Source organism: Panthera tigris, chromosome A2 (genome assembly GCF_018350195.1).
Source record: "Panthera tigris isolate Pti1 chromosome A2, P.tigris_Pti1_mat1.1, whole genome shotgun sequence".
Lineage (NCBI taxonomy): Eukaryota > Metazoa > Chordata > Mammalia > Carnivora > Felidae > Panthera > Panthera tigris.
The window spans coordinates 42,411,840-42,439,717 of NC_056661.1; the positions used below are offsets into that span (position 1 = coordinate 42,411,840).

Sequence of the window (27,878 nt, forward strand, 5' to 3'; positions counted from 1 at the left end):
TGAACAATTCAAACAGTCTGAGATAATTGACAGAAACAATATGAGGTAATTGTTCAGTGATTAACTACTAACTAATTAATTCGGCTACAAGCATATATCCCAAGAATATACAGTTAGGAAGGGAAAAGGGATCGAAAAAGCACAGGTATAATAAAACACAGCCATGGAAAAAGCAAGTTTAGTGTTAGACAAACTGAAGTTCTAACATGTCATTTATTACCCTAGTGACATTAAGTGAATTAATTAACTTCTTGGAGCTTTAGAATCCTCATTGATAAAGTGACGATCATAATGCCCATCTTTAGAATATGTCAATAACCTGTAGCTATTCATAATAAAAATAAATAGAGCAAGGAAAAGCAGCATCAATAAAAATAGCAAAATTAAGTTTTTCCATTCATATAACCCAACCGGAGAAGAGAAATTAAAAAATATATTAATTAAAATCAGCCTTCAGTGTTTTCTTTTCTTTTCTTTTAAATGTTTATTTATTTTTGAGAGAGAGAGAAAACATGAGTGGGGAAGGGGCAGGGAGAGAGATGGAGACACAGAATCCGAAGCAGCCTCCAGGCTCTGAGCTGTCAGCACAGAGCCCCTACGTAGGGCTCGAACTCACAAACCATGAGATCATGACCTGAGCCAAAACTGGATGCTTAACTGACTGAGCCACCCAGGTGCCCCAGCCATTGGTGTTTTCCACATGACTTGTAAATCACAAGAGTCATAAAGGTCACCAACCCTCTGCTTGTCTGGTTTTCCTGAGCTGGGATTTTTCTTAAACCCAGGTGGCTTGATTCCCCACTACTGTTTTCCTCCTTAAGGTGGAGACAGTTATTCTCTTGATGTATGACAAGTTATCAGTTTGGTTTTAGTTTAGTTCAGTTTTTTTGTTTGTTTGGTTTGATTGGGTGATCTCATCTTTCTGAGCAAGGGAGATGTGGTTCATCTGCCCCCTCCTCCTTGCTCTCACCCCCCCTACTTTTCTCTATTCCCCAACAAAGGAAGAAAGCCACTTGGGTAGCCATGTCTGTGCAGAGCCCACCTTACCCTAAAACAGGCCGTTCTTGGTCCAGCTGTCACATACAGTTATCACATCTGCACCATGTTCTCCACTATCAGCTTCATTTGTATTAAGAGGATAACACTTCCCTCTGCTTACTATTGGGTCCTACTTTATCTTGTTTTTCAAACTCATATAGGGAGGAGGGCTATTATTTCTAGCCACTCCAAATCACCTATAAGGAGGTTTCACACTTAAAATATTTCTGGTAAAATATTAAAACCTTGAAAAAAAATCTTTTAATATTTCTGTGGATCCAATTACCCACCCTTTATCTATGTATACCTATTCAGCTATGATAGATAGTTAGTCCTCTTAATGGAAGAAGCATGATTTCCATGGAAGCAGACTATTAAAGGTACTTGCATTAAAGGAGACCTGATCCAATCCAGTGTTCACCATCGATGGTGGAGTACAGGTCAGTGCCCTGGGAAGGCTGATTGTTACTTACTGGAACTCTGAGAGCATATGTAAAAACAATATGTTAAGTGATGTATCCTGTGAGTAGCTTTGATTTTAATTTTGCAGCTTAAAAAATGTTTATCATGTATTTATTGTTTTGCAGACCAACTCCACAGGTCGATTGGAACAAAATAGGTGGTGATCTACCCAAAGGAAGAGAAACAAAAGAAAATTATGGCAAGACTTTGAAGATAGAGAACGTTTCCTACCGGGACAGAGGGAATTATCGCTGCACAGCCACCAATTTCTTAGGATCAACCTCTCATGATTTTCATGTTGTAGTAGAAGGTACTTTCCCCATATTGATTTATTTTTCTTCTATTAAAGAAAAAAAAGGTGAACCTATAATTCCAAAGCATATATATTGAAACAGGTAAGCTGTTTAAACTTTTGTTTTTGGAGTGGGTATTGAACTATATTATACTTCAGTTAACCAGATTTGACATTTCACCTGCAAAACCTTGTAAAAGGGACAAATGGAAAGAAAAGATCTCATGTTAGGTATTAAACACACCTGACTTTCACACAATTTTTATTATATATATGACACTGCATAATATTAAATCATAGAAGAAGTAAGCATTACAAAGACAAATTATTTCGAGGAGCTTGGAAAAAAGCTTAGAGTTTGTTTCCCAGTCCTGTGGTTAACTTGCTATCTCCTTAATCAATTTACTTTGACTTTCTGTACCTTAGTTTCTTCCTCAAAAAAAAGAGGGTATCAGGCAAATTGTCTTAGTTCTTTCCTAGATACAGTTGTTTTTTTGTTTTGTTTTGTTTTGTTTTTTTGGTCCATATCTTGGGTTCACATGATATTCAATATGTTACTTATGGGGATGGAGTAGACTGAGTGCTGTAAATATAAATTTTCTATCAAAAGATGCAAGATACATATTATAGTAAAGTTATCTCTGTAAACCCATGCCTTTTGTTAAATAGAGGATTAGCTATTGTTGCTTGTATTCATAGAAATAAATAGGCCATGATGTCATCATTTAAAAAAGGGGGAAGCCACACAATGTGGATATTGGGGCTGTACCTGCCCTGCAAGTAAAGTTTATCTGGGCATCTTATGAATCTGATTGATGCACACTGATTTCTATGGGTCTAATTACAGTGAGGTCTCCTATCTATGGTTTGGTTGACTGAATTGATCAAATTAATGGATTGATTACTGCATTTGTACTCATTTAGTGCTGTGAGGGCTTAACTAGTGAAAGGAATTGTCTCTTTCAGGGTCCCATTTAGTGAACTGATGCTCTAGGGTTTCCATTTATATTCCAATAAAGTTTACCTCTTAAACCTTCAATCTGTACAAGGAACATCTAAGTAAAAAGCTGTTTTAATGAATGGGAAAAAATGAAGACTTAGACACAGATTACATTTACAAGTAAATGTTAAGATAGATGTTTTGGTCTAGCTGCTGTTTGGAATAACACCATGTTTTTAAGACCTCACCCACAATGTATATGGTCAGTTCAGTTAAGAAGAATGGAAAACCAAACATTAGAATATCATTTTCCTTGATTCAACAAAAGTAAAACTGGTATAGGTGACATCTTAATATTATGCATAAATATCAACATTTGCCATCAGTGATATATTCTTCTGACCTGGAATTATTCACAAAGAAATTCAAAAAGGAAGATTTGAGAAGTTTATATATATTTTTATTCATCATTTGATGCTTCATTGTTTTTGTTTTGTTTTGTTTTTTTCATTTGCTGCTTCTATATAAATCAGCTACACCATGCAGCAGGGATATTTTTCTGTAACCCCCTACCCCTGCCCCAGTGTAAACACGTATATCTACAAACCAGACATGTCTAGTTGTTAGCTGCTCCTACTCCAAATTGCTGACTGTTAGAAATCCTTCCAGATGGCTGGAACATTGCTACGGTAGCTGAATATTTTAACAATCTGGCCACGGTTTTCTTGACTATAAGACTGAAGCTTTGAAAAGAATTGCAAGGGTTGCAAAAAAAAATAAAAAATCAAGGATGTAAACTTAATTACGCAGTTTAAAATGTTGACTATAGGACTCCAAAGGAATACAGGTTTCCTGAACGAATTGTCCTCACTATTCATAAAACAGCTATTAGCACTATTGAGATGTAAATTATGTTTTTATTAGGAACATTTAATCTTTTCTCCTTAATGAGAAGCTACTAAATGTGCCCTCAGTTGTATGTTTTAGGAGTTTCTTTTCACACATGCAAGTGAAAAGCACACTGGGCTCAAGAAGTCATTTTTCCTTTTTTGTGTATATGTGTGAAACCAAGAAATACAACCTTCATTTATCATATGCGCAGATCAGCTTACTTTCTTTCACTTGTCTTCTGCCTTCCTATATCTCCTTTCCCCTTTCTTGTCTCTTGTTTAGCAACTCAAATTAAATAACAAGAATCTCCATATGATCACAAAGCAATGTAACCGTGAATTTTGAAAATTGAGTCCATTCTGAAAACACCCATTTGTGCTTAAGTAAAAGCATGTATTGTTTTGTAGTCTCTGTAGATGTGATATTTCTTCTTTATTACTAAACATAGTCAAATTCTGTAATTTAAGTTACAACATCCTAAATATGAAGACCGTGTGCATTTTCAAATTGTCTAATCCAGGTAAATAAAAACAGCTAGGATGTATTGATGAGGTACAGCTATCCTTTCTAGATATCTATGATATAAATAGTGCACATTCAATAAAAAGATAAACATTAAAATGACATCTAAGCATTCTAAATCCAAAAAACAGAATATGACCACAATCACATTTCAACTGATTATTTATTTATTTACGTATTTATTTATTTATTTATTTTAGTGTTTATTTGAGAGAGAGAGAAAGAGGCAGACGGACAGAGTGCAAGCTGGGGAGGAGCAGAGAGAGTGAGACAGAATCCAAAGCAGGCTCCAGGCTCTGAGCTGTCAGCACAGAGCCCAACGCAAGGCTCAAACTCATGAACTGTGGGATCATGACATGAGCCGATGTCAGACGCTTAACCCCCTGAGCCACCCAGGTGCCCCTCAACTGATTATTTAAAAATAAACTCCCACCAACTTGCACCATTCTCATGTTGTAAACTTTTGAACCATTTAAACTTTTGAATTTTGCTGTAATAGGAAAATATTTACATAGAATTACATACCCATAATTGTCTTGCATTTTAAAAAGCTATCATGAACTCGAGTGCAATTCAGAGATTGATATACTTAAGAGAGCCTCGTTTTCAAATGATCTATTTTTTCTAAAAAACTACAATTAAATCCAAGGTTGATAAACCTCACAATTTTGATTTAATAGAACATAGATATTTAGTAGGAATCTGTTACTAAGAAAATAGCCTCTGTGTTGTTTTATAGGTACCAAATTTCCTATTTTATTTCATTTTCCTTTCAGTGATAAATGTTTCTCATTAACTTGTTATATTCTAAATGGTTAGTCATTTGCATCTCACTTTTTAGCAACATAGGGAAATTATCATCTTTCTTTATATATAATTATGACAAAATGAGTAAAGTTGCAGCATAAGTTATTCTCATCAATTATCATGTATCTTAGGATAATGGATAAAAGAATGGGATTCACTGATGTTTTCTCCCAGGATTTTCCATTTTATCTGTTTTTGGTTTTGTTTTGGTTTTTTTATTTCTTTCTCTTGAGTTTTTCTTTGTCTTCTTTCAACTAGATCTTACCCTTCAGGAATAGAGTTACGTGTTTGAAGCTTTGGCAAACATCTGTTTGTTCTCTGTCCTTGTGTGTCCCTAGACTCACTTCACTCACCAAAAATATCCTGATTCATAGCCAGTGTCCTCGGGCTCACTCTACATTCTTATGTGAACAAAGTAGCAACTAGCTAAATATGTTCAACCAAGACATGGCATGATGAGACTGAATTACTAGAAGTCAGTGATTCCCTCCTATCCAACATTCCTTCTTTCCTCCCTATGCCTTTTTCACTAGAGTCTTTGGGGATCAATCATTTCACTTCAACTTGTAATTATTCCACATGTGTCTGTTCTCCTTGTGCCAAGCAGAGGAGACACAAGGAAGGGTAAGGTTCCTCCATGGCTCTGTATTTATCTGAGAAACATAAAACAAATACCCGAGCACTTAAAAAGCTTACTCAAAAGAGCTAAAGTTTAGCAATGATTTCTAGTGAACATATAAAACGCCTTGGTATCACCCTCTGGTGTATAGATGTTGGAGGAACTTGGATTTGGGAGCACAAAGTGAAAGTTAGTAAAGCAATTTGGACTTCGTTCCTATCAGTGGTCTGAGTTAGTAAAATAGTAATTAACTAGAAATCACATCACATTTTCCTTGGAGTCCCAGTGCTACCCAGTTTACAGGTTCACAGATCCATGAAGTGGCCAGAACACAGAGTGGGGCTTCTTTTGTTGGTGACTCTAAGCGAGTTAGATGGTGTCTCTCTAGCTCAGTCCTTGGTCTGCAAGGAGGTAGAATCAAATAGGCTGATAAGCTTAATATGGATACCAGGGGTTAATGAAATTTGTAGGGTGAGAGTAGAGATAAAATCTGTATTTTATTATGCATGGATATTTAGAGAAATGTCATCATTACATAACCTTCTTTATTATTTTTATTGAGATATCATTGATAACATTAATTTCAGGTGTACAACATAATGATTCGATATTTGTATGTATTGCAAAATGATCACCAGGTTAAGTCTAGTTAACATCTATGGCCACACAGTAACAATTTTTTTTTTTCTTTTCATGAGAACTTTTAAGATGACTCTCTTAGCAACTTTCAAATATGCAAACAGTATTATTGACTACAGTCAACATGCTGTATATTATATCCCTATGATTTATGTTTTTACATTTAGTTTTTGCTCTGAAAGCAATATTAGTTTACTGTTGTAAGGATAGAAATTTTCATGTTCGTGGAATTTTTTCCCTCTAACCCAAATGTCTGATTTTATTGTGGTAATGTGAAAAGACAAAAAAAAACCAATAACATAAAAATGTACATATACATACACCTCAGAGAATCGTGTGCAGTTTATAATTTGGACTATTGCATTTTAACCTAAACGACTAAATATTTACAGATTATAGGTGATGAATACACATATTTAATTTAAGATTTAGTAACTAAGTCCACACCGTATGGAATAATTTCTAGGGCACGTCCCTTTCTCAGGGATGAACTTTCATGGTTATTTGCATATTTTTGATTTTCTTGGTGAATTTATAGGCATTTTCTTTTGACACAATCCTTTTGTTTCCCCTTTACTTACACACAAAAAAGCAGTTTACATGACTTATTTTTTCATTTCACATATATGTATCTTTAAAAGAGTTTCCTTTTTGACTAAAAATGGAAATCCAAGAATGTCTTGGGGGAAATAACCAAGCAACACTTGATGGAAATTACTACCTGCAGGTGTTGTGCAATTTTCCCTGGAATCAAATTATCCAAACCATCCACACTTTAATCTAAATCTTTTATTCACTCCTGACATAGTAATATACTTAAGGTGACAAGATATGGCAGTAATATTTGCACTAAAGACAAATGTCTCATTCTGTACTGAAACACCACTTAGAAATATAATATTGGAGCAATAGAACATGCCAAGATGCAAGTAATTTAAATACATTTTTCCTCCATTGTTTTCAGGGCAAAAAGCTAAATGCTGCTTTTAGGCTTTCTTCTCCCTGTCTTACAAAAAATAATCTCTAGGAAAATAATGTTTCCACACTTCTAAGATAGATAATTAGATATCGGTATGGGTATACAAATGATACAGAGTCATTAAGAAATATTTAAAATAAATGCTGGACATTTCAATTTCATTTAAAAATTCTCCAGATACATTTATCGAATATCAGCCTTTTTAGACGCCTTGCTGTAGCTTGAAAATAAGCTCAGCCAGCACTAAATAAACTTAACCATCTGCTTATCCCTCCTTCACTTTCTGTTAATGAGGTAGATACTTGTGATGCTGAACAAAGTGATTGTATACATGTTAATTTTATTATGCATGCTAAGAGTCCAAATTAGATTGCGCACACACACCATGCATGCACGCATGCACACACCCTATAACTAAAAACAGTGTCCACCTTGCCTGACGGAACATTTAGAAGAAAGAGCTAGTGTGAAACACTTTATTGTGGCTGCCATCTGCTGGCACATTATAGAAACACAGGCATTAAAATTTTCGGACCTCCTGACATGGTTAAAGTCACTTATGATGTCTTCACTTTATTCCAGAGCCTCCTCGCTGGACAAAGAAACCTCAGAGTGGTGTGTATAGCACTGGGAGCAGCGGTATCTTGTTATGTGAGGCAGAAGGAGAGCCTGAGCCCACAATCAAGTGGAGAGTCAATGGCTCCCCGATTGACAGTAAGTGAAACACCAATTGTGATGCAGTGCTGAAGGCAATGGTGTGCTCGGATGGTTGATAGGCAGACACCCTGGTTATGTGTAAGATGGGAGTTGGGAAGTGGCTGAGACCATCTAGACAGATCCAGCCAGGAAGTTCAAAGTTGAATCTTTCCCAGCACTTTGATTTATGCTTAGATTTATGGAGAAGTGATGAATAACATTTGTACTTGTTGGATCATTATATTAACTCTATATAAAAATTAGGTTACAAAGATAAAGCAGCTGATTGAGAAAAAGGAGAAAAGCCCATTCCTTTGCTTTTCCCTGAGAAGAAATCGGTGCAGTGACCTAGTGGTTGAGAACATGGGTTGAAACTCAGAATTGCCCTTAGACCCAAGCAACAGTGACCCCGGCTCTGGGTTCTGCTCTTCACAAGGACCTAGTCTGGCCATCCTTTGGTCATGCCTGCTGTCATTATTTGAGACTTTCACAGGCCAAAGAGAACTGTAAACATGCCCCCTACCCCTGGCTCCCTGCATGTTCTTGACTGAGCTCCATTTGTACCCAAGATCAGAAAAATCCCTGTCTAGTCATCTCTCAGCCATCCCAAATGGGCTGGGCATGGAAAGGCAGGATGCACAAGGGCTGAAGCCTGATTCTCCCTACTCTACCATGTTCCAGCAAAGAACTCTGAGAAGTCCAAAAATCCTCAGTTTGAACCTAGAGCTCTTGTCATTTTGAATGTCTTTGTCAAAATAGGACAGAACAAATCTTATTTGTCAACTGACTAGTTTAATCTTGAGCATTTCTATTATTGAGACATATATATATGGCTTTCATAAGTTTCTTTTGTCCTGGACCGTTCATACCAAGTGTAGACATCTGGTGGTTCAGAGACCTGGGGTCCCATCTAGGCTGTGCACCTTCCCAGGTATATGATCTTGAGTTGTTTACTGAACGTCCCAAAGGTTTAGTTTTGTTGTTGTTGTTTTCTCACAGCACAACAGAGCTAATGATGGTTGTGATGGAAAGAGTTCATTGTGGTCAACCACCTAGGATAGTCGTTCATCTGTGCAACATTATGATAGTTTATAAACTCTGGGGCCAGAATGCCTGTGTTTGCATCTAGGCTCTGCCATTTACTAGTTGTGTGACTGGGCCTATGACTGACACTCTTAAAATCTGCTTCCTCATCAGTAAAATGGGCACGAAAATTGTACCAACTCATGGATTGTTATGTGGATTAAAGGAAAGACCATGCTCACGACAAGAAAATGCTCACGACAGGGACATTCCTAAAGTATTCTCTACTTTTATTGTTGTTACATACCACACACTCAGGAAACCTTAGCCCTCTTTATTGAAATCCTCAAATTGGAGATTTTTTTCCCTCATCTCTTTAGAGAGCAGACTAACAAATGAAAGATAAGGCTTCAGGTAGATCAGAGGGAAATGAGATCAATTGTTGTTTATAAAGAATGTTAAGGATGCTAAAATAAGGAATGCAGATTCTCTGGAACATAAAATCATAAAATTATATATCTGAATGGCACTCAGCTGTTTATGAAGGACATTCATATATTGCTTTGAATCCCCAAATGAACATTTTTAATGGAGGTACGATTATTCATATTTAACAGATCAATTCGTTCATTCAGTAATTTTTATTGAACGCCTTCTTTGTGCCAGAACTGACTGGCCTTATTGCTGGGACGGTAGCAGTGAATAAAATGAACAGTCCCTTTTCCTGTGGACCTGACATTCTAGCGGGGAGAGTCAATCAATAAACACATAAGCACATAAATCTGTGTTGTAGTGTGATAAATAAAAAATAGCTGACTAAGGGATGGATGTAATACAAGTTCAGGACTGAGAGTGGCTCTTTTATTTTAAGGTAATACTAGGAAGCCTCCCATGGTAATTTACCTGAAAAAAGAAGAACTGAAAGAGTTTAGGGGGCATCCATGTGTGGGAAAGCTTCCAGTGTAGATAGGTCAGTGAGTGCAAAGACCCTCAGGTATGTTTGGGGTGTTGATGGGAAGCCAGGAGTCCAATGTGGCTGGAGCTGAGTGAGTGGGCAGTGTTCAGACGCAGGATCAATCGGCAGATGCAGGGGTCACGTCATACATAAAGGGGAAAGCTCACCTGGGGACTTGGGATTCTAGTGTAAATAATATGGGCAGCACTTTGAGGATTTTGAGCAGAAGAATGACACGATCTAATCTATTAACAAAGGACTTTTCTATCTCTGAATGGAAAATCAGCTGTACGACTACTCCAGCTAGAAGCTGCCTGGAAGACACTGGAACCTAGGGCTAGGTTGATAGTGGTAATGGTTAGGTTCTGGATGTATTCCCAAACAAGAGTCAATAGGTTTGTTCACGGATGAGGAGATCAAGGCTGAAAATAAACTTAGACAAGACAGCACAGCTGAATAATGGCAGGGATAGAAAACAAATCCACATCCTTGGAGTTCAAGCTCAGTGCTCCTTCCACAGCTGTCGACCATAGCTCTCCTTGCTCCCCTGCAAATGGGTTATAGCCATTCATTGGTTGGGATGCTCGGTAACAGTGGGATAACTGAATGATCTGAAGTCTCTCTGAGCTTATAATTCTAGCAATTCCATATCCTTTATATGTAGTATTTCCAAATTACACAAAAATGATTACTCTTGGAGTGCCTGAGTGGCTCAGTTGGTTATGTGTCAGACTCTTGGTTTTGGCTCAGGACATGATATCACAGTTTCCTGAGTTCAAGCCCCGTGTCAGGCTCTATGCTGGCAGCCTGGAGCCTGCTTGGGATTCTCTCTGGATCCCCCTCTCTTTCTGTCCCATCCCCACTCCTGCTGTCTCTCTCAAAATAAATAAATAATCATTAAAAAAGCGATTACTTTTATTGATAACAGACTTAACCTTTTTCAAATGCTTTGCATCCAATATTTGTGAGCCTCCTAATAAGCCCTGCAGAAGATATATATTTTTTTAATTCTCTCGTTTGCACGTGTGGCAACTGAGGCTCAAGGAGGTCACATTACTTAAGTGAGGACACAACCCCAGTAAATTTATAGGTTTTTTAAAAAAATTTTTAATGTTTTTATTTGTTTTTGAGAGAGCGAGCGAGCATGAGTGGGGGAGAGGCAGAGAGAGAGGGAGGCACAGAATCCAAAGCAGGCTCCAGGCTCTGAGCTGTTAGTTAGTGCAGAGCCCAACATGGGGCTCTAACTCACAAAAGCAAGTTCATGACCTGAGCCGAAGTCGGACACTTAACCGACTGAGCCACCCAGGTGCCCCAACCCCAGTAAAATTAAAGCTAAACGTGGAACCCAGAAATGATTAAGTCTCAGAGCTGAAGTTGCTCCCAGTGTATTGCATTATCACTCACTGAGGTGACCAAAGACAACTTATGGCACACCTAGTGTGTTTTGCTTGATACTGATAGAGAACTGGCTTTCTTGAATCCTGGGAGCTCCTGCTAGCCTTGGCCTGTATGCAGCAGCACGCTGCAGCTTCTGGTACCTATCCCAGAGGATGGCACGAAGCCATGCTCAGCTGTTACTCATCTCAAACCTGAGGCTCTGGTTTCATTTCTTCTTTTTGTAAGGCTGTGTTTGATTCAGGGTTTACCCATGGGAAGATGGTATAAGGAATCTAAAGAGAGTGATGGGGTTAGCTCTGACAGTTGTAGAGCTGGGCATCAGGTATAGGAATGCGGAATCGGTTCAGAGACTCAGTCCTTTGCAGCCTTGGAGAACTTCAGAGAGCTCCTCTTCCTGACAGTTCTCAAGAGAGAAACGACTCTGCAGGATTGTATCGATTTTCTACTGTTGCTCTACAAAGTATCACTAATTTAGTGACTTAAAATAGTATACTTGTACTAGTTTACAATTCCGCAGGTTAGAAGTCCAACTAAGCCTCACTAGGCTGAAATAAAGTTGTCAGCCATGGTGTGTTCCTTTCTGGAGGAACTAGGAGAGAATCCCTTTCCTTGTCTTTTCTAGCTCCTAGAGAGAGCCCACATTCCTTGGCACATGACTCTCCATTTTCAAAGCCAGCGTCGTTGCATATCTGACCACTCTTTGATAGGCATCTCTGTTTGTCTGGCCATGGCCAGGGAAGGCTCTCTGATTTTAAGGAGCCTTGTAATTACATCAGCCCCACTTGGATAATCCAGGATAATCCCTCCATCTCAAGGTCCTTAACCTTAATTACCTCTGCAAAGTTGCTTTCACCATGTAAGGTTAAATATTTTTTTACTGATAGAGATTAGAATGTGGGTATCTGTTGGGGGCTATAATTCTGCCTACCACAGGGACCTTCTAGAAATAAAATGCCACCCAACATAAATGGCTTTCAGTCATTTCGGGAAATATTTCCCGACTGCCTCCTCTGTGATAGCTGCTTTTCAGGCACTGAGAACACAGTGCATAATGCACAGTCAGAGTCCTGCTTATGTGGAGTCATAGTCAAGTGTAAAAATATATTCATTTCTGACTATCAGGAAAAAATGTATAAGGAAAGTCTTCTATTTCAATAAACAATACTCAACATTTTCTACAAACCAAAACTTAGTATAGTCACTATTTTATATAATAGAGACACAATAAGAAAAAAATTAGGTTTATGGGTAATCTTGTCATGTCATTTAAAGTAAAAAATTTTAACATCTGTGTCCCTCACTTGACATTCCTAGGTAATATGTTTCCTTTACACTGCTTGTTTGTAGTGTCATAGTGGAGCAATGAGATCTGGCATGTGGCCAAATGCTATAGGAGGTGGCATTCACTTGTCCAGACTCCAGTCCCTTCTTCCACAGTGGCCATATTAGTGCTGACCCTGCAGGTTCTGAGCAGAGTTAATGAGACAATGCATGTGCCACTTCCAACAGAGTTCTTTGGCCGTTTGTAAATCTACTAGAAATGTTAGATGTTCTTAGCTCCCAAAGGTATTTCCAGAATTATGCCTGGATCAGGAGTGAGGTAGCATTTATTGCCAAAAAGTAGAAAATCTAGCCCCTGATCCCAAGAAGGCTTTAGTCTTACTGTGAAAAGGAAATATATAAGTTGTGTAGCCAAAGTGGTTGAATAGCAAAGCAAGATAACTGAAATGAACAGTACACACCAGAAAATTGCACAAGGGCAGAGAAGTCAAATAGAGGAATAAAAGTGTCAAAGGGGGAACACAGGGGCCAATGTTGGTGGGTTGGGGAGATCACTCTGTGTTGATTCATGTGATTTGTGCAGGGCAGTATTAGGACCTAAATTTACAAGAGAGAGTAAGGTCTAGTTATAGTGGGACTTGAACGACAAATGGAAAATCTGAAATTTTATTTATGGGTATGGATATGGAGAGGCAATGAGCTTGAGATCAACAAATATTTTAGCAATAAATATTAATTTGAAGGAAGATTGAAATTGGAGAAGGGTCAGGAAAAAAAAAAAACATGGTTGATGGTAAGAAATTCTAAAAATGGGCTTCAGCGAACTATTATTCACCCTAAACTCGCCTTAAAATATAAATACTGTGTGACACATTTAATAATTGGTGTATAAATATTTTATATCACATTTTTTATCATACTGACATTCTTTAATCTCTTGCAGAAAATCCATTTGCTGGTGATGTTTTCTCCCCCACCGAAATCAGTTTTACCAACCTACAACCAAATCATACTGCTGTGTACCAGTGCGAAGCCTCAAATGTCCATGGAACTATCCTTGCCAATGCCAATATTGATGTTGTAGGTAAGTAACAGTCTGGGAGCAGACTGTTTACTTTCTAAAGGAAGATGTTCAAGGTCATACACACAAGTGGACTGAATTCTCAACATATAAAACATGGGGAGAAACATCAAAGCACCTTTAATCTAGCGTGTGGGCATTAGCCTTTCTACTAAAATTAAACTTTCAAAAGTGTATTGAATTTGGATATTTTTCTAACTCAAAACCTTATACTGTGTTATTCAGCTGTCTCCCATTTTTATTAATGTGACTAGGATGTAGAAAATTTTAATTTGTGCACATTATTTCTTAATGAACGTTCACAACTGTATTTATGTTATTTTCAAATAGATGTTCGTCCACTGATACAAACTGAAGATGAAGAAAACTATGCTACGGTGGTTGGGTACAGTGCTTTCTTACACTGCGAGTACTTTGCTTCACCCGAGGCCATAGTGTCCTGGTAAGCTGGTACAGGGTTTTCTTAAGAGAATGTGAGTGGTAGATTTCATTCATTGTGTCTTCATCCATCATGTGACGTGCTGTTGTTCCATGTAGCCAATGCCTCTGAGAAATAAGATAGCAAACTTAATTACTTACCTCTCCTGGAATCATTAGGAGAGAGCCATTTCTGCTTACAAAGGAAAGGAAAGAATTGAAGTGATTACTGAGACAATTTTATATAGATAGACTTGGTTTTGCATTTTGGGTACATCAAAAGTCATATATTACAGCTGACCCTTGCCCATTGTGGAGGTTACAGGTTGATCCCCCATGTGACTGAAACTCTGTGTATAACTTTTGTTTACCCCAAAACTCAACTACTAAAAGCCTACTGTTGACTGGAAGCCTCACCCATAACATAAACAGTTGATTAACACACATTTTGTATGTTATATGTATTACATACTGTATACTTACAATAATAACCAACTTTTTCTTAACGGTTTTTTCCATATTTCTAGGCTACGTAGTTTGTGAGTTTTTTGTAACTGTTGTGTATTTCCAAAAATTTGTCCAATATAGTTACTGAAAGAAAATCCATGTGTAAGTAGACCCACACAGTTCAAACCCATGTTGTCCAGAATTGACTGTACTTTTTTGTGGTTGTTTTGGGTATTTTCTAAATAATTATCTAAGCCTGAATTTGATTCCAAACACATATCCTTAAAACTTTTCCAACGTGTATTTTGAATTTAATTTCAATGTATTGATTGGGGTGACAAGTCCAAACACCTGTGTGAATCTGCCATATTTGTTCCTTCACCAGAAAAGCTTGGATAAACTGTTCTTAAATAAGTCTGCCATTGCTCTACAAGGCCAAGACTAGAGGGTAGATGGGGAGGCGGGGTCATTAAAGTGCAGGATCAGATCTTTCTTTAAAAATTGGGTATTTTGGGGCACCTGGGTGACTCAGTCATTTAAGCGTCTGATTCTCGATTTTGGCTCAGGTCACGATTTCGTGGTTTGTGAGATCAAGCCCCGCATCAGTGTGTAGCCTGCTTGGGATTGTCTCTCTCTTTCCCTCTACTGTCTGTCCCTCTCCCCACCTCCCCTCTCTAAATAAATTAATAAACTTAAAAAAAAGATTTAAAAATTGGATTTTTTGCATTATTTTTATTTTTAAAAATAGTTCATTAAAATGTGATTCATCTTGAGTGCTGAGTTTTTTTGGCCATGCTTACATTTTGCTTCTGTGCCTCACTGGCTTTACCCTAGTCTCAGCTCTAGAAAGTCCTGTGTGAACAGCAGCCAGAGTTTATGCTTTGATTTTTTTTTTTTTTTTTTTTTTTTTGCTCCAGCAGCTTCTTATGTTGAAATACACTGGATAAATCAAGTTTTGGCAGCAAATGCTTAGAAAATGGATGAATGGGGGAGAAAATGGCTCTGGGTTGATAAGGGTAAATGTAATCCATGTCCACAGGACAGGAACTACTTCCTGGCCTGTAATATTTCTGAATGACCAATGTTTCCCCCAGACAGCAGGAGGTTCAGAAGGTTCATTATCTCTTTCAATTACTAGCTTTCCCATTTAGTACCCTGAAGCAATCATTAACTAAAGAGTTCACCATCAATAAACCAGAAAATATTTATTAAGCTGTGAGGACAGATGCAAAACAGTCCTCATAGCTATCAGGAATACAGCAGAAGCCTAGAACATGGTCCAGGATTTCCTCTAGCCTATTTGGCTGTTTGGACAGGTATGATATACACCTAGGATAGGACCCATTTGGGGGAAAATATAAACCCCGATGGAACATAAGGTCTTCTGAGCTCCTAGAAGGGCTAAGCTTAAATGACATCAGCAACCAGTTTCAAAAAAGAGAATATAATACTGTCACATCTAAAATGATTTATGCTTTCTATATTCATAGGCAGAAGGTGGATGAAGCGAAACCCCTTGAAGGTAGACGGTACCATATCCATGAAAATGGCACATTACAGATCAACAAAACCACAGAAGACGATGCCGGCTCATACTCTTGTTGGGTGGAAAATGCTAAAGGAAAAACTGCTGTGACAGCCAATTTGGATATTAGAAGTACTTTTATCTTGTTTTTACTTTGCATGAATTCTCACATAGGTTCAGTTTGTCCTTTTCCCAAATGAGACAATATGATATAAATTTGAGTGCATATTAAAATTTTTAGACTGTATTTCGAAACTCCCAGATTATGTTTCATCTGAAAGACCATCACTAAAATTATAGGAAATATTGATGACGTGTTCACCTCTTTTTATAATTTTAAAAGGGACCTAAGTGTTTGGGGGATGACCAGCAAGATTTTAAAATGCCCTATTTGGGGGTATTTCTGTAACTATTTTATTTCAATAACCAACTCAACATAATGTCATCGGCAATCAACACTTTGAGCTAAAAGTTTCATGAACTCATCAAACTTCAGCTTCTTAAAGATTGGGGCATGATAGAATCAGAAAGGTTTGACAAAACCTCATGAACAGCTTTGTGTTTATTCTCTCTTCAAAACAAAGTCCTGGGTTTCACTGACATTTTGATTTTAAAATTGCTCAGAAAATTCTTTTCAGGAAAACATAATAGGAAGATCCTACAGTGATTGTAGGGAGGATCTGTTTCTTGTGGTGCATCATCATCATGGCCTATCACTACTGCTGCTTAGAGAACAGGGTATATTTGTTCAATTGTCTGTCTTTACTGATGTGTTTATAATTCTCTGTCTCTCTTCTCACACATACCCTTCCTTCCTTGTTTTTCTTCTGTCTTATATTCTTTTACAGTATCTGTTTCTTTTTGTACCCTAAGTTATCCAACACGCCATCCCTGCGGATTATATTTTTAAAGCATGTAAATATACCCCTACTATGTCTGCTTAACTATGATGTCTTCCCCCATATTTAAGTGTCATATACAATTCTCAAAATGCCCTTGTGAAGTCAGTGAAGGTGATTTTTTTTAGACTTTATAAAACCAGCCTATATCAGAGTTTAACAACTCAGCCAGATTCAAAGTGAAGGAGAGGGAAGCCTTGAATCCAAATGAACCTTCACATTCTTCTTGCCCAACACAGCACTTGATGCAAAGTGGACCTCAGAACTGCTAATTGACAAAGGGATGGACAAGGCCATGAACTTTTTGTCTGCTCTAAATATCCACTCTATATGTAAGGAATATATAGCAATTTTGCCAATGAAATATAAGAACACAATTTTGCATATAAAAAATGTCAAGAGTTGGATTGAGTAAGAGGCTATCTAGCATAGTGATTGGAAGAGCTTTGGGGGGCGCCTGGGTGGCTCAGTCGGTTGAGCGTCCGACTTCAGCTCAGGTCACGATCTCGCGGTCTGTGAGTTCGAGCCCCGCGTCGGGCTCTGGGTTGATGGCTCAGAGCCTGGAGCCTGCTTCTGATTCTGTGTCTCCCTCTCTCTCTGACCCTCCCCCGTTCATGTTCTGTCTCTCTCTGTCTCAAAAATAAATAAACGTAAAAAAAAAAAAATTAAAAAAAAAAAAAAGAAAGCAAGAGCTTTGGTCTCTGCCAAATTGAGGTTCAAACTGCAGCTTAAAGCCCTTACCAGTTAGTAAACTTTGGTGTTACTTAATTTCATTTTAGCCTTGTGTTCCCTGTAAAGTGAAAATATTTATATTTATAGACTTATTATAATTATAAAGTGTTGCATGACTGTGAACTTTATTGCAGAGTCCTCGTAAATAGAATAAATGCTTATTAAGTAGTATCTGTTATTATTAAGTGGATTTCTGACTTTAAATTTAAAAATAGGAATAGATGTTTAATAATTCACTTATAATTAAATTCAATTAAATAGTGTCTTCAAGTTTCATGCCTTGGATACCAAATAATCAAATTGTTTTATCACTTTCAATTTCTAATCAGCTCATGGAGTATCATATAGATAGCAAATGTTAAAATGTAATTGTGGAATTGGGGGTCAGCTCATGAGATTTGGCCTCTGAGAAAGTCACCAAATGCCACAACAGGGTAAAGAACCTTTAATATGGCCTCTAAGGGTAAGGATCATATGTACATATTTTTTAACTGAGTAGATTGTCTTTCTTTCTTTGTTTCTTTGTCTTTCTTTCTTTCTTTCTTTTTCTTTTTCTTTTTCTTTTTCTTTTTCTTTTTCTTTTTCTTTTTCTCTTTCTTTTTTGTGACAGAAAGAGAGATAGTGCACGTGGGGGAAGAGAGAGAGGGAGAATCCTAAGCAGGCTCCACGCCCAGTGCTGAGCCCAACTGGGGTTTGATCTCACCACGGTGAGATCATGAACTGAGCCAAAATCAAGAGTCAGACATAGAACCAACTAAACCACTCAGGCACCCCTGGGATCATATGTTTTGAAACAGTCATAATGAGCAAATGTTTTTAAGACATCCAAATATGATTCTTTTTAATTTATTTGATTTGAATTTGAATTTAATTTATTTGATATATTTAATTTTGTAGCTACATTTTTGAGCTTCATATTGTTAATACCACTAATACTCTAAATCACTCACCATACCTCATTCAACAAGAAATTCAACAAATATGTGTTGAATGCCTACTGTGTACAGGGTCCCTTTTGAGCTATGGGGAAACTTCCTGTAACAAAACAGACACAACCCCTTCTTCACAGGGCTTATGTTCTCATTTCCCACCTTTATGTTGATAGATCACCCATGTATGGCTTTACCATACCTCTGGTTTCTGAATTATTAATAAACACATTAATAGAAAATCAACTCATTGCCTTTTATCCCCTTACATTGCTTTGATCACATGACCAAAGCACTAGAAGGAGAAATCATATTTTTTCAGCATCTAGAGACATCTATTTCGTCACACTCTTCTTACTCTTTGGCCCAAGAAGTCGTATGGGGAATTTCTAAGATATTAATTAGTACTTCCACTCTAATTTCTCAGATGTTTGGGCCTGATGGAAAGAAAATAGTAGTGAAATATGATGTTAAGAAATTACAGTGCAAAAAAACATTGCATGAAGATATGACTATTACGTTGACAATTTTGGTTGATTAAATTGCAGGCACTTGATTACGAAGTAAGCTGTGATTTATGGTTCTAATGAGTCTCTTTGTTCGGTAAAAACAGATGCTACAAAACTTCAAGTTTCTCCTAAGAATCCTCGTGTCCCCAAATTGCATACACTTGAATTACATTGTGAGAGCAAATGTGACCCATATTTAAAACATAGTTTGAAGTTGTCCTGGAGTAAAAATGGAGAAGGCTTTGAAATTAATGCCACAGAAGATGGCAGGTAGGTACAGTCTTATGCTGTGTCATCATATTTGGGATTAATACCTAGCACTTGAAAAACAAATAGTTGTAAAAGTATTCACGCTGAATTAAAATATAAAAACTGATTAATTCATTTCAGTCTTCAAGGCAGTATTTATGTATTTATTTTTAATATATATTTTTGAGAGAGAGAGCATGTGCTCATGAGGGTGGGGGAGGGGCAGAGAGAAAGGGAGGGGCAGATAAAGGGAGACAGAGGACCCGAAGCAGACTTTGCGCTGACCGCAGAGCCTGATGCTCTCTCGAACTCACACACGTGAGATCATGACCTGAGCCCAAGCTGGACACTTAGCTGGCTGAGCCACCCCGGGGGCCCCAAAGTCTTGGCATCAGGGCAGCGTTTGAAAGGTAATACAGGGCACTGTTTGGGTTTTCTCTCACATAGTTATCTTCTTCTTTTTGCTACTGACTTTTAATAGAATGTGTACCTTGCTGTCAGTGCATGAAATAGAGTCCATTCCAGATGTGTGAGACAGAGGTACTGCATGAGTGTGCATGCTTACCAAACCACTGGGAAGACTGGGAGAGATGGGCCTAACGGAAGCTGCTTACTAAACTTTTGGGTTCTTTGTCACATAGAACTGCAGCTGTAAGCCAAAGGTCTGAAAAATGCTGCTCTTTACAGCCACCTCACGCCACTGGTGCTGGCAGTGACATCAACCAATGCCAGCTCTTGGGTCTTCCAGAGTCGCTGTCTGCTCACAGGGACCCAGAGGAGGCACTCCCCATCACCCTTTTACATCCCAAACTCAGATGAGTCTATCTCATTGGCAGAACCTAAATTATACCTACAGTCCTTCCAGTTCGAATGTATAGACAGCTATGCTTCTAAGCCTCCTAATCTCTGTGTAGAGAATACAGAAAAAAATATATAGAAGAGAGACTGTAGAAGGAAGTGTGAATAGATGCTGGATAGCATCAGACAATATTGAATAACATCGGACAATATCAGAGTCCATCAAAGAGAGAAAAGACTCAGCATTTACTGAATGCCTGTGCTATCTTTCAAAAGCATGCAGAAGTTAGCTCTCCTCCCTTTTGCATTGTGACTAGTAGGGGTTAAAAATAGACCATCCTTAGCCGAACCTGCCCTGCAGTTTTGTGTTGTTATTCATGATTCTGAAAAAGTAAACCTGAAGATAGTTTGTGCATTCCTTCCGTGAGACTGCGGCAGTGTGGTGAGTAAGAGCATGCACTCTGGAGTCCAGCAGCCTGGATTTAAATCTCATCTCGTTCACTTATTGTGTCTCTGACTTTAGACAGGCTCCCTAACTTCACTGTGCCTTAACTTTACATTCTAAGATACCTCCACAGGGTTATTATGAGTTAACATTCCAAGCACTTAGAAAATACTCAGTCCAATTTAGTGATCATGATTTGTACTAATTTCTCCAGACATTTGGTTTATCTCATTTCTCTGACATGCTTGGCCCCTATTGGGGTGTGTGTGTGTGTGTGTGTGTGTGTGTGTGTGTGTGTGTGTGCATGCTTACACCACCGCTATGCAGAGGAATTGGTCTCAGCTAGGTACTTAATTTATTCCATCTCATCCTTCCCGTATATATGAATTTGTGGAAAGGAGCGTATGTATTGGAACTGTTGTCGCTGAAACAAGAGGAGATTAATTATTGACCTAAAAGACTACATATTGCAACAGAGATCTTCACCCTTAGGTTAGGTCTTAGTCAATCTGTCAACTGCTCAGATCTCCCCATATTCTCCCTCTTTTGTCACTGCTGCCTAGTTACCTGGTGTCTTCCATATAACCTCCAGGCTTCAGTGATGAAGGGAGTCAGAGACTCGTGCCTTGTGGGTGATGTGACCTGCATATTTAGGCCCTGATCCCAGAAACTCCAGCCATCCTCTGTATGGCCGAGTTTAATAGGTTCTGCAGGATGCTGAGGCTGACACTCAAATGAACCTCTGGCTGTCTTAGCAAACTAAGCCAGTGACACAGATGTTCTGCCACTTTTCCCTAGGGCAGGGGTGAGCAACAGTAACCTCAGCTAGAATTTCTTAGAAGAGATCACTGGAGTGGAGATGGCTGGGAGTAACTCTTGCTGTTGAGGTTGACTGGGGCCAGGAGCACACATGGACATCTAGCAGGGAGCAGAGATCACAGGTCTCGGTTAAATTTCAAGGGAACCATTAGGAAGCTTCTGTCTCTCACTTTCTGCTGGGACACCTTCTCCTTACTGGTAGACGAGGGGCCTGAGACTTTTATCTAGAAAGAGGTTAAATGAGTTTTACATCAGAAATGTCAATTACCCCTCTTTGGGTGAGCGCAAACCCTGCTTCTGGTGAGCCCCTCTTCTCTCTCTCTCCCTCTCTCTTTCTGCCCCTCGCTCACTTGTGCCCTCTTTCTTTCAAAAATACAAAAGAAACGTCAATTGTATGAGTTTTGCTCCTTCTCTGCAAACACATTATTTATCTCAACTAAATAGCAAAAGTCTTTAAATATAATTGATATTTAGTGGAACTTAATTTTTCTAAAAGTGCTTAAATAGTTAAGTTGACAGTACATAGGTATAGGGTAAAAAGTGTAATTTATAGTAAGGAAATTTCCATGTAGTAAACCGGATTACAAATTGGCAAAATAGGGCGAATGGTAAAAAGCTCGGTGCAAATGATTTGCAAAAAGAAGTGCTAGTCTGCCCTCTACTGTTCAAATAAATATCATGGTTTAATTGTTATCTGATCTATTGGATGTGCAATGTGCTAGGGGAGTGGACGGGTGGAGAAAGGCAATCTTGTCAAAAACAGATTGTCGATCTCTGTGTCAGACAATCTGACTCTGTAGATCTGGGGTGTGATTCAGGAATGTCCCTTTGGAAGAAGCCCCCAGTTGATCCTATGTAGGTGATTCCCTTCACAAACCTTAAGAATTATTCACATGTATCTTAGCTATTATAATGAAGAATACAGTCTTCAGAAACACCAGGCAACACAGTTGTGTCACTGCTCCATGCATCACAGATGGTTGGAGTTGATAATTAAAACAAAACAAACGGATCCCTTTCATGGCTGTGTAGACAGTTGTGCATGCTCCAGTAACCCCATGTCCCCAGTTTTCACCTGTGGCACTCTCTAATAAAATTTGCATTATGTGAAGCTGTGTGTGTGTTTTTTTTAACTCTTCCTTGAATTTTTTTATAGGGAATATATATTTTTGAATATATATTTCTGCTGTTTCTGTTGTTTTCATCCTCATCATATACTCATTTATTTTTACTGGTAGGATAATTATCGATGGACCTAATTTGACCATATCTAATGTCACCTCAGAGGACCAAGGTATTTACTCTTGTTCAGCTCAAACTGCCCTGGACAGTGTTGCTGATGTAACTCACGTAACCATTCTCGGTAAGTGCGCTACTAATGGGAAATGTCTGTTCATTTCTTTCTTGTTACGAATTAAATTCCATTGTTCTTAGACCATTAAATCAACAATTACTTGAGCCCCTGTACATATACTGTTAGTTTGAATTTTTCATTTAAATAGTAACTCCACTTTCAAATGCTTTCTCCTCTTCTGGCTTTAAAGAAATTAATTAATGCTTAATTTCTTTTCCCTGCATGGTAATGTTTCCAGTAGCAGTGGGAGGTTGGCGATGCTATCAGCAGAAAGAAAACTGAAGCACGCTTGAGTTGTCAGGGCATTTGAGCTACCCTTTCCTAGCATGCAGAGAAAATACAGCTGAGGAATGGAGATGGGTTTTGTGGAGGGATCAGGCTGGGAGTCCCATGGTGGTGGCACAGTGGTCATGCCCTAAACCAAAGGCAGGGGCTAAGTTCTCAGGGTTCTGTGAAGTGTGTGGAGGAACTTCAAGAGTTCTACAGAGGAATGCCTTTGATTTTTTTTATGATAATGCTAATTAGAAAAGAATGTATATGCTTCACTAGTTAATCAACACAATTACTCCTCCGGTCACCCATGGTTAAAGCTCTTAGAACATTCTGGTGCATTTCTTAGACTACCATTAGCTCTTGAACCATCTCTTAGACCATCTCTCTTCCAGTTTGCTTGCCATATTTACTCCCCACAAGCTATCTGATAGGGAAAGCTGACTTATATGGATAACATCAGCGAACCACTTACCCTCAAACTTCCATTTGTTTCAACCAATGGGAAGCTCTGGCAATAGACGAGGGTGGGTGTATTTATTCTCCATATTCCCTCCCTGCAGGCTGACTGTGTTCATTGTCATTGATTCCTCCCAGGGAGGCTCTCTCCACAAAATCCTCTCTGATGAAATTCTATTAACTGCTCCCTCCATCCCTCACTCCATATATTCTGCCTACATCTTTTAAAAGAGTTTTTTTTCTTTCTTTTTTTTTTTTAATTTTTTTTTAACGTTTATTTATTTTTGAGACAGAGAGAGACACAGCATGAATGGGGGAGGGGCAGAGAGAGAGGGAAACACAGAATCGGAAGCAGGCTCCAGGCTCTGAGCTGACAGCACAGAGCCCGACGCGGGGCTCGAACTCGCGGACCGCAAGATCGTGACCTGAGCTGAAGTCAGACGCTTAACCGACTGAGCCATCCAGGTGCCCCGAAAGAGTTTTTTTTCTAAAAACTCTTGGCACTATCCAAATTGTGTGAACTATTGAATTTCTGCTGGGACCCTGACTGATAGAGACCTTTTTTTAAAATAGTTTTCTGTTACAATTTTTTTCCCCTGTGGGAACCATTTAGTCTTTCTTCCAGTTTTTTGATATTCCTTTAAAGTGTTTGATTTTGCCTAACTCCTTTATTACATATGTAGATTAATCATTATTAGTAACAGGATTTGTATCTTTAGCTCTCTGGTTGCTGGGATCCACAGGTAGATTGCTAATAGAGTGTCCAGGATGAGAGGAAATAATTCAGTGTATTTGGAGGTAAGATGTGAAAAATGACTAAACATGCTAGATCTCTTCAAGAGAAGCAAATATATATTTCAAGGGAAATAAATGACCATGATGTTTAAGTGAAACAAAGGGTCATCAGACTGGGTTCTACACACACATACACACACGCACACACACACACACACACGCACACACACACATACACACAAGTTCCCAAGTGGCAAAGGGTATGGACTTGGTTCAGTAGAATTGTACCTTTAGGTGAGATGTTTGGTCATAGGAATTTAGCTGCTTCAGGGGTTTGCACACAGAAAGGCCCAACCCTCTAGTAGTTAATCCACTAGTGAGTCATCAGATAAAATAGTTGAGCTTCAGGTAAAGTAGAGTTTGTCTCAGGCACTGCAAGTATAGGAGAAAGTTTCAGAATCCCTGGACTTTTTCCCTAAGTATCTTAAGCAATGGAGCCAGCTAAGGGATTGGGACACCATACCACTTGCTGCACACTGTCCAAAGCTCCTTATAAAATTTAATATATGAGTCATGTGATTAGGCTACTATCTTCCAAAACCATTAGATTTTGATAATTTTAAATAGAGTTGCTGTGATCACATGTAATACTTATGTATGAAGTTTTTAACCAATTTTCTAAGAATAAAAATAAATTCATTTAAAAAATATTCGATGACAAGATTGCATTTTCTTAACCACTTCTTGGAGTTTACCTTCTAATATTTGAAGCCAATCCCTGGTGTAAAGAAGCATATCTTACTAACTGATGGTAACGAATAGATCCCTGTGTAGTTTAGAGAAACTTCTTTTCCCCAGAAAATAATTTTTGAAAAGATATGCTTGACCTGTTGCAATCAGAAGTAACTGTCCTTGATCTAACTGTCCTTTAACTATATCAATCTTTTAAGTATCAACTGTACTCCATCAATTCTAATTCCATATGCTTCTTGGAAAGAGAAGATTTTAATGTCAGATGCTACAGTCTGTTTTGGTTGCTTTAGGTAAGTTGAAAAATGAGTGAGTTCTTAGTAAGTGTTGAAGAGAAATGTAAATTCTCTGAGCTCACAGATCTGAAACTGTTGAGGAAATAATTTCTTATTTAAGGCCCTGAAGCTTGCACAGTCACTGACTGCATTTTTAAAATAAAATAGTCTCTTTTGAATAAAAAACAATGTTTTTTTGCCAGTGTAAATTTCCAGAAATTGGTGAATACTCAGCAGGGGCGTAGATGATGCCTCCCACTTGGGGAATAAGGAGCCCATGGGAAGGTCCTAAGAGATATTACTTAATTGTCTCCACTGAGAAAAGACAAATGTCCCTGGGTACAAGAGAGAATTGAAATCAAATTTCAGAAGTAAAGACCATTAGGGATAAGTTTGGTTTTTTGTTTTGTTTCACTCTTCCTTTATTTTGATAAACATTTCCATGGACTGTAACACTCAAAGTCATCACCTACTCTTAGTATCCAAAATCTATAAAGAACTTATAAAACTCAACACCCAAAAAAATGAATAATCCAATGAAAAATGGGATGAAGACTTGAATAGACATTTTCCCAAAGAAGACATCCAGATGGCCGATAGACACATGAAAAGATGCTCAACATCACTCACCCTCAGAAAATGCAAATCAAAACTACAATAAGATATCCTCTCACACCTGTTGGAAAGGCTAAAATTAATACACGAGACACAACAGGTGTTGGTGAGGATGTGGTAAAAGGGGAACCCTCTTACACTATTGGTGAGAATGCAAACTGGTACAGCCACTGTGGAAAATAGTATGGAGATTCCTTAAAAGGCTAAAAACAGAACTACCCTACAATCCAGCAATTGCAGTACTATGTATTTACCCCCCAAATACAAAAATACTCATTCAAAGGGATACATGCACTCCAGTGTTTATAGCAGCATTACCTATAATAGATTACAGAAAAGCCCAAGTGTCCATTGACTGATGAATGGATAAAGAGGATGTGGTGTGTACACACACACACACACACACACACACACACATTGGAATATTATCGGCAATAAAAAAGAATGAAATCTTGCCATTTGGAATGACATAGGTGGAGCCAGAGTATTAAGTTAAGCAAAATCAGTCAGAAAAAGACAAATATAGGATTTCACTCGTATATGGAATTTAAGAAACAAAAAAATAAGCAAAGAGGAAAAAAAGAGAGAGAGGAAAAACCAAGAAACAGACTTTTACCTATAGAGGGCAAACTGATGGTTACCAGAAGGGGGGTAGGCAGGGGGACAGGTGAAAAGGTGAGGGGACTAAGGAGTGCACTTGTTGTGATGAGCACTGGGTGATGTATGGAAGTGTTGAATCACTAATACACCTGTAACTAATATTACACTGTATGTTAACTAACTGGAATTTAAATACATTTTAAAATTAAAAATTTTTAAATTAAAAAAAAATCATCACCTACTCAATTTTCTAGTCTGTGACATATTTATTGGTGCCAGATTTTTCCCTTCCAATAAAAACAGACTTCCTACTCTTTTTCAGAACTCTAGGCCAAGAGAGTATAAAAGTTGCTGTTATATACTGAGAATTCATTGTTAGAAATTACAATTAAAATCCATAGCATACAAAAAAGAAAGCCTGAGTTCATGTTCTTTATCTTATTTTCCTATAGTCATAGGACCTAATTTTATTGCTCGAATGTGGTAATTGCATGCATGATTGAAGTGATATTATACTTTTCACTTACTCATTTAGTCACAAAACATTTATATGCAAAGCACTGAGGGTGATGCAAATATTAATAAAATGCAGTCCCTATAACTCTTGAAGGTCTGTCATATTCAGGAAATGAATCAGGTACATAAATAAACATATGAGCAGGAAGATACTGATCCTCTTGAGATAGATCATGTTTCTCAAAATTGCACATAATGGGAATGCAGGGCAACTGCTTAGAAATGAAGATTCCTGGGCCCAGCTCCGTCAGTAAGCCAGAGAGACAGGGCCCAGAAACAAATCCTCATTGTTAATATCTACTTCTGAAAGAATGTTTATGATCATGGTCAAGGATGCCCTTTGAGAACTGGCATCAGAGGGAAGGGAGAAAGTGTTTATGGTAGGGAATATATGTGCAGGAAGCTGCATTTGAAGCAGAACTGGAAGGGCTGCTGAGATGTGGACAATTGGGTGTGGAGACCCGGGCCTGGAGAGAAAGAAAGGGGGCTGGCAATGTGCCTCAGGGAGAAAATTGAGTGGACAAAGCCACGATCTGCACTCTCCTTACCTTAAATTTTTTTTTATTGTTAATTAGATGTTCCGGATCCACCAGAAAACCTACACTTGTCTGAAAGACAGAACAGGAGTGTTCGGCTGACGTGGGACGCTGGAAATGATCACAATAGCCATATTAGTGGTAGGGAGTACTATGTTGGGGTAACTATGTTCCTGAAGTTCCTGAGTCACAGTTAATATTAAGGCCATTTTTTTTACCACAGTTCTAGATTATCCTTCTTAAAATATTTTTTCAAACTTTTTTTATGTTTATTTACTTATTTATTTTGAGAGAGAGAGAGCACGCACGTGCACAAACTGAGGAGGGGCAGAGAGAGGGAGAGAGAGAATCCCAAGCAGGGTTCTCACTGTCAGTG

General features: G+C 38.2%; 1 protein-coding gene across 2 annotated transcripts in view; it reads left to right on the plus strand.

Annotated features, from left to right (window-relative positions):
• CHL1 (cell adhesion molecule L1 like) overlaps window positions 1–27,878 on the plus strand; it is a 77,761-nt gene that overhangs the window by 28,141 nt on the left and 21,742 nt on the right. For both annotated transcript variants that reach the window (XM_015535062.2, XM_042979429.1), the window contains exons 8-15: window positions 1,626–1,810; window positions 7,772–7,903; window positions 13,486–13,626; window positions 13,954–14,065; window positions 15,978–16,144; window positions 19,186–19,351; window positions 22,631–22,755; window positions 27,542–27,643. In XM_015535062.2, coding sequence (XP_015390548.2) covers window positions 1,626–1,810; window positions 7,772–7,903; window positions 13,486–13,626; window positions 13,954–14,065; window positions 15,978–16,144; window positions 19,186–19,351; window positions 22,631–22,755; window positions 27,542–27,643 — 1,130 coding nt within the window. The remainder of the gene's footprint in view (window positions 1–1,625; window positions 1,811–7,771; window positions 7,904–13,485; window positions 13,627–13,953; window positions 14,066–15,977; window positions 16,145–19,185; window positions 19,352–22,630; window positions 22,756–27,541; window positions 27,644–27,878) is intronic.